Below are 7316 nucleotides of genomic sequence, written 5' to 3' on the forward strand. Positions count from 1 at the left end.
GAGGGGGCCGGCCACCTCTTGAGCCGCACCACCAAGGGCACCCAAGGCCGGCGCCCAAGTGCCCCTCCTCTCTCCCAAACCCTAGCTACACCCTCCTCCCTCTTCTCTCGCGGTGCTTACGGCGAAGCGCTGCCGGAGATTCCACCACCACTGTCACCACGCCGTCGTGCTGGCGGGATTCCGAGGAGGATCTACTACATTCGCTGCCCGCTGGAACGGGGAGAAGGACGTCGTCATCAACACCGTACGTGTGACCGAGTGCGGAGGTGCTGCCCGATTGTGGCACCGTCAAGATCTTCTACGCGCTTTTGAAAGCAGCAAGTGATCGACTACATCCACCACGAGATTTATCTCGTTAACGCTTAGCGATCTTTGAGGGTATGTTGATCTTCACCTCGTTGCTACCATCTAGTAGATTAGATCTTGGCTTGTTATTCGTTCTTGCGGTAGAAATTTTTTTGTTTTCTATGCTACGAATCCCTACATGATGTATTTAACTTATAACATTCCTCCACCAGCTAATATTACTAATATGTTTGGTAGATGGCTTAATGAAGTACGAAAGAATGATAAACAGAAAATTTGAATTGGGGTATCAGCTCTTTGTTGGTCGATTTGGAGGAGTAGAAATGATATTATTTTTAACAAACAAAATGGAACTAATTTTTTGCAGGTTATCCGGCGAGTTGTTCATTCGATTCAGCAATGGGTTTTCCCGGATGCTAGTGGTTGCTCAGGACTTCTTTTTCCAGGCTACTGGGTGGCGACATCTTAATAGAATAGCAAATGCATAGAGGGCCTGTGTGCCGTATTTTCTATTGGCTGATTCATGTAGCCACTTTAGCTGATCCGTGAATGTAATAAGTGATGTTGAATCTTTGGTGCTTTGGATACTTTCGTTAATAAAATAAGCCGTGTGCATCAATTGATGCAGAGGCTGGGGCGATGCTCCTTTATCTAAAAAAAAATGACATATGCTTGTTTTAATATATAAAATAAATCTTCCTTGTGGCAACTGACTTTGTGACAGGCCTCCGTGCTCTATTTGTGATTTGCATGATACTAGTTACTCTGGACGGCCTTGGAGCCGACGCAAGAATTTCAAGGCTTGATCAGGGCCGGTGCATAGGACGGGTAAACAGGGCGACCGTCCCGGGTCTCAAGTGTAGAAAGACCCCCGAATACTAAGCATACTAGTAACCACGTACTTTTCTATGCCCAAGAGATTATGAAATATCTCAAAAAGAACTGATTGTATAGGAGCAAGTCCATGAACAAGGAACCGAAAGTGTGTACCACCTAGGAATAAGCCAAATTATGGTAGGCGCCAAGTTTCGTTAGGATAGCTGCTAGTTTCCCTGTGATGCACATACTAAATGTTTGTATATAAGTTAACAAGGTTTTTTTCGTGCATGACTTTTATTTGAAGAATTGGAAGGAGCATTTGTGTACACTATATCATGCCAAGCACATTTCATGTGAGCATATCAAATAGTAGTATAATCCAAAGGGGAAATCCAATCCAAAGCTCTTTAATGTTTTTCGGTGGTTACTATAAGCTATAATATTCCAGCAAAAAATACAAAGCATATACACAATGAGATACATTTGACGATGCCAACACCGGTAAAAAATCAATGGTAAAAGGTCAGTTTATACTCTATAAGTTTCTTTATGTGTAATCATACACTAGAAAGCTAGGGAATGATGTTTTAGCACATGGGAGCATATGCTCCCTTTATTTTGAAATGCATGTTACATATATTTTGAAATTTCAAAAAATTGAAACGAAAAATTCGAACGTACATCTTCACGTGCTACACGCTCACAAAGTTGTTTCATAAAAATCCGACTTGTCGTGTGACGTGTGTAAAAAAGACAAAATTAGATGCTGAAAATAAGGCTTTTCAGGAGATAAATTTTATCTTTTTTACACAGACCACAAAACATGTTGGTTCCTCGCGAAACTTGACGAACGTACGTATATTGTGGAGATGTACATGTAGAATTTTTTGTCAAAATTTTTCGACATTTCGAAATATAACTTTTTGATAGAGGGAGCATATGCACCCGGGAGCCGAATTGAATTTCCGCACTAGAAAGTGCTATTCATATGTTTTTATTGTACACTTTAGAGATGTCTACAATGATACATATGAATGTTAGTTATAGACAGACACACATATGTAATCTGCACCCATACGGTTTATGCAATTGTCCAAGAATTCAAGAAACATTCTCTATTAGAAAATACAATTTAATTAGAACAGCGTTATAATTAATACTTAGCATAGGCCCATACCGGATAATTCTACGTATTGGAGTAGAAGGTCATGCCCGCATAAGCCCATAAGAGGGGACGACCAGCACACAGAAAAAGACACCAACACCAAGGAAACAACAAACAAGCGGGTGGCAGAAAGGAAAAGTCTGGTTTGAACCTGGGTGCATGTGAACCCTAGTTGGAAATGCATTTTCGAAATGTGAAAAAATTCTGAAATAAAAATATCCGGGTACGTACGCATGTTTCATGTGTGCGTAGAAGTTTTCGCGCAGAAACCACTTTTTTATTTTAGAATCTAAAAAGACAAAATACGTCACATATATACTGCTATATAGCCCTGCAAAATTTCACTTTTTTGCCGAGGCAAAATAAAATGTTTTTTCGTCACGAAACTCATGCCCAGGGCACATATTTGAGATCATCTGGGAAATCATTTTATGTTCGATTTTTGAAACATGTTTTGACATCACAAACAGAAATTTTCAAAAAGTGGGTTCACATGCCCCCATGTTCACAAAAGCCGGTCTCGTGGCAGAAATGACAACTTCCATAGACCGAGAGTCCTTATTCAAAATGGTGCTCGTATCCCTAGCAACTCTGCACTGTGTGTTTGCACATCAACATAAGTTCAATGTTTTCATTATGTCTACTTTAATATAAGTGTAACCAATGGCATAATCTATTGGAGAGTACCAAATTCAGACTAAACTAATAGTCGACATATCTCCATATCTCCCCGTTTTTGTACTCGATCACTCACCATATCTCCCCGTACCTTTTATTCCATGCCTCCCAAATCCTTTGTGATCAGTTTCTTGTGCAAACTAGTGTGCATTGATCTCATGGCGTCACATGTCAACAAAGAAAAGGATCTCATGGCGTCATATGTCTATTTTAGACAAAGGGAGGACACCATATGATTAGGCCCACTTGGTCCTATGAGTATACATGCTTAGATAGTCTGAGAGGGTGAGAGAGAGAAGAAGAAGCCCTAGGTTTTACTCTATCTACGGGGAGAGAAACGGTGGATTATTAATGTCCAGTGGGCGAACTTCACCATGTACTGTACGGTCTAACGAGAAAAACAAAATCCGTCCATCTCGTCAAATATTTTAGGCCCAAATGCCCTGCCGGTGTCCGAGAGTGGCAGAACCGGTGCACCATCGATGTTGGTTCCCATTTTAGGCGCACCTGCTATAGTGCCTCGCTCGACCTAGTCACGGCCGGGCCGGCGCTCGCTGTGGCGGCACCGGCTATAAATAAGCGATCCACCGTGTACTCCTCTACTTGTGAAGTTAATCCGTGCTCCCTGCCCACCGGCGCTCGATACCTTCTGTTCCCACGCGCCAAAACATTCCCAACACCAAGCCACGCAGCACAGCGTGACAAACACAGAGTAGACCGCCATGGACGTGACCATGGAGGATGTGATCGGGGAGCTCGAGATCTCCGGCTGCAGCTCCATCACCACCTCCCCCTCCTCATCCTCCCTCGACGACGGCATGGGGCTCTACCCCTGGAATGCGCTGTCCCCCGTCGGCGACTGGGGCGCCTTCTGCTCCGACGACGGCACCGGCCATGACCTCCACGGCCTCATCGAGTCCATGCTCTGCGACGACAGTCTCATCGGTGCCGACCACCTGGCCTTGTTCCCGGACGGGCCATCCTGCTCCAACCCGAGCAGCACCACCACCACGAACCCCGGCACGCCCGTGCAGCTCGACGACCTGCAGCAGGAGTGCAACCCCGAGAAGGGCCTCCGGCTGCTGCACCTGCTCATGGCGGCCGCCGAGGCGCTCTCCGGCCCGCACAAGAGCCGGGAGCTGGCACGGGTGATATTGGTTCGGCTCAAGGACATGGTCTCCGCCACCGGCGCCAACGCCGGCGCCTCCAACATGGAGCGCCTCGCCGCGCACTTCACCGACGCGCTCCAGGGCCTCCTCGATGGATCCCACGCCGTCGCCGGTAGGCAGTCCGCCGTTGCCGCCTCTCACCACAACACCGGCGACGTGCTCACCGCATTCCAGATGCTCCAGGACATGTCACCCTACATGAAGTTCGGCCACTTCACCGCCAACCAGGCGATCCTCGAGGCGGTGGCGGGCGACCGGCGCGTACACATCGTCGACTACGACCTCGCCGAGGGCATCCAGTGGTCGTCCCTGATGCAGGCCATGACGTCGCGCCCCGACGGCGTGTCGCCTCCCCACCTGCGCATCACCGCTGTCACGAGAGGCGGTGGTGGCGGCGCACGGGCGGTCCAGGAGGCCGGACGGCGGCTCGCGGCCTTCGCGGGATCCATCGGGCAGCCCTTCTCGTTCGGCCATTGCCGTCTGGACTCGGACGAGATGTTCAGGCCGACGACGGTCCGATTGGTCAAGGGGGAGACCCTCGTGGGCAACTGCATACTCCACCAAGCCGCGGCGACGACCAGCATCAGACGTCCGCCTGGCTCGGTGGCGTCGTTCTTGACCGGCATGGCCGCGCTCGGTGCCAAGGTGGTGACGGTGGTGGAGGAGGAAGGGGAAGCGGAGAAGGAGAACGAGGAGGAGGCGGCGGGCGGCTTCGTGGGCCGCTTCATGGAGGAGCTGCACCGGTATTCAGCGGTGTGGGACTCGCTGGAGGCCGGGTTCCCGACGCAGAGCCGGGTGCGCGGCCTGGTGGAGCGGGTCATCCTCGCCCCCAACATCGCCGGCGCCGTGAGCCGCGCGTACCGAGGGATGGACGGCGCCGACGGCGAGGGGAGGCGCGGGTGGGGAGAGTGGATGCGCGGGAGCGGGTTCAAGGCCGTGCCGCTCAGCTGCTTCAACCACAGCCAGGCCAGGCTACTCCTCGGCCTGTTCAACGACGGGTACACGGTGGAGGAGACGACACCGAACAAGATCGTGCTCGGCTGGAAGGCCCGGCGGCTGCTCTCGGCGTCCGTATGGGCGCCACCGCCGCTCTCCGTGCCGTCGTCGCCGGCGGAAGGGGCCTTCCAGACCATGGGGATGGCACCGGCCAGCGTCGGCTTTAGCCGGACGGAGTTCGACTTCATCGACTCCTTCCTAGTAGAGCCTGCGTACGCGCTAGTCTGAACTTTGGATCGAATCATCCTTAGACGTCGTTGAAAATGTTCAGATGTAAATAGTCTAGTTTGTCAGTGGAATTCTCCTTCTTGTGTCAAAAACTGTCAATTGCGAGACGTTGAGAGTTGCAAACTCTAGTACCCAGTCTACTTCTAGTAATCGATCGAAGATGTAGAAACGTTTGAGGTACAAGTTTGAACAAAGTAGTACATGTCGATTCTGATCTGTCATCCGAATATGACAGACTACTCTAGAGGAAATCATGTTGTAACTCTCACTTGACTTTGGCTATAACTGAATTCATCCAGAATCAGAGGTCGGGACGGCGATCCTTCCTCACCTTCCTAGTCCACTCTGAACTTCCTGAACTTGCATCCTTCTGCATCACAGGTCCGATTATCTATTGAGCTGTCAGCTAATGGAATCCTCCGCATGTACTAGTTGTAGCTCTACAGGAATCCACAGGTTAGCAACCGATCTCCACCCACGGGCACCGGTGATCAGAACAATCATATTTCATGGAGATTCTCAGATGCCCGCGGTTTACTTGGCATACGTGATCATACGGCGCATCAACAGGAATCCATATGGTGGTCTCACTCTTCGGTCATGGGGATGGCGTGGAGCGGACGGTGGGGGATCCTGGTGTTGGCGGTGCTTCGGCTTTGGCAGCTCCAGATCACGGTTCGGAAACCTTGCGCAGGGGTAGCGGGCGGCTGAGTTCTTGGCGGTGTGAGGATGCTTCCATGCGAAAGCCGGTGATGCCCGTGGTGTCGTAGCCCATTTGGGGGCGTCGTTGTGGATATTCTCCCCGCGATACGGCTTCATGTGAAAACCCAGAAGTTGCAGTCTCGAAGGCGGCGACGCAGTGCGTCGTTACCCTCTTGGGGGCACCGTTGTGGAGCCCCGACTTGACTAGTCTCGTTTCAATATCTCCAGTGCAACGTTTTTGTTTTTTCTTTGATCTGTTTTGTAAGAGGTTCTCCTCTCCACATGTATCGGTTCGGCCGTTGCGGCTTTATTTCTAAAGCGTGGTGAAAGCCTATTTCGAGGAGGCAGTGTTCAAAACTGTATAATGAACACGACTTGGACCTGGCAAAACTAGCGATTTTGTTACAGCTTAGAAGAGTATTATTTTTTCGAGAATGATTAGAGGAGTAAGTATATTTGAAGCTCCGGCGACTACTTGTTGGCCTGCATGCCAATTAGCTTACCATGACACCCACTAATGCATTTCCAATACGGCTATGAAGTTAGATCACTTCCTCCTTTTTTCTGCTGATTACTGCAGGTCAAGGTAATGCCAGTAGAGCATGTTTTCTCACATTTGAGCATAGTTATATCACTGTCAAGTTATAGGCTGGTCTTCCCGTTTACGAAAGGAGCGAAGGATGGCCGAACCTCCCAGGAAGGATCAAGCATGCTCGTTTATGATGGGCTGGTGGCATTAGGCCAAATCCTATAGACCGCCCATTGCGCTGCGGAAGGCTCACGCCGCACAGGGACCCGGTAATGCGCCAGGCCCAGTTAGTCGCTACAGTCGCTGTGTTCCTTTTTAGAAAGTGGCATGGAGGGCTGCTCCAGTTTTTTCCCCTTTTTTGTTCTTTTCAGTTTTTGTTTTCCTACTTTTACTTCACTTTTATTTTTTGTTTTTGTTTTTAATTTTCTAATTTTCACTGTCTTTTTGATTTTTTTCTATTTCTTGAACATGCTTTTTTTTAAGTATGTTGATGAATAAATTTTGATGGCAACATAAAGTGGAGAATATAAAAAACTCAAAAAAAACAAAAATCAAGCATAAAATTGAATATTGAAAAAGTAAGCAAAAGGCAAAAGTAAATTGGAAAAATAAAAATAAAATGAAAATAGAAAATAGAAAATTAGTAAAAGGAAACCAGCAGAAACTGGTGCAGCGGGGCGAATCAGACAATGGCAAGTGAAATGAATAATGGGAAAAACATGTG

General features: G+C 48.6%; 1 protein-coding gene across 1 annotated transcript; it reads left to right on the forward strand.

Moving 5' to 3' along the window:
- The first annotated feature begins 3690 nt into the window (after positions 1-3690).
- On the forward strand, positions 3691-5361 carry LOC124695241 (protein NODULATION SIGNALING PATHWAY 2-like). The gene has a single exon (XM_047228112.1). It carries the CDS (start codon positions 3691-3693, stop codon positions 5359-5361), a length of 1671 nt encoding a protein of 556 aa, XP_047084068.1.
- Positions 5362-7316: the final 1955 nt, after the last annotated feature.

This window comes from Lolium rigidum, chromosome 3 (genome assembly GCF_022539505.1).
Source record: "Lolium rigidum isolate FL_2022 chromosome 3, APGP_CSIRO_Lrig_0.1, whole genome shotgun sequence".
In the NCBI taxonomy this organism is placed as follows: Eukaryota; Viridiplantae; Streptophyta; class Magnoliopsida; order Poales; family Poaceae; genus Lolium; species Lolium rigidum.

Excerpts from the sequence above, each read along its gene's own strand:
- LOC124695241 (XM_047228112.1), top strand. The coding sequence starts at position 3,691 with ATGGACGTGACCATGGAGGATGTGATCGGGGAGCTCGAGATCTCCGGC.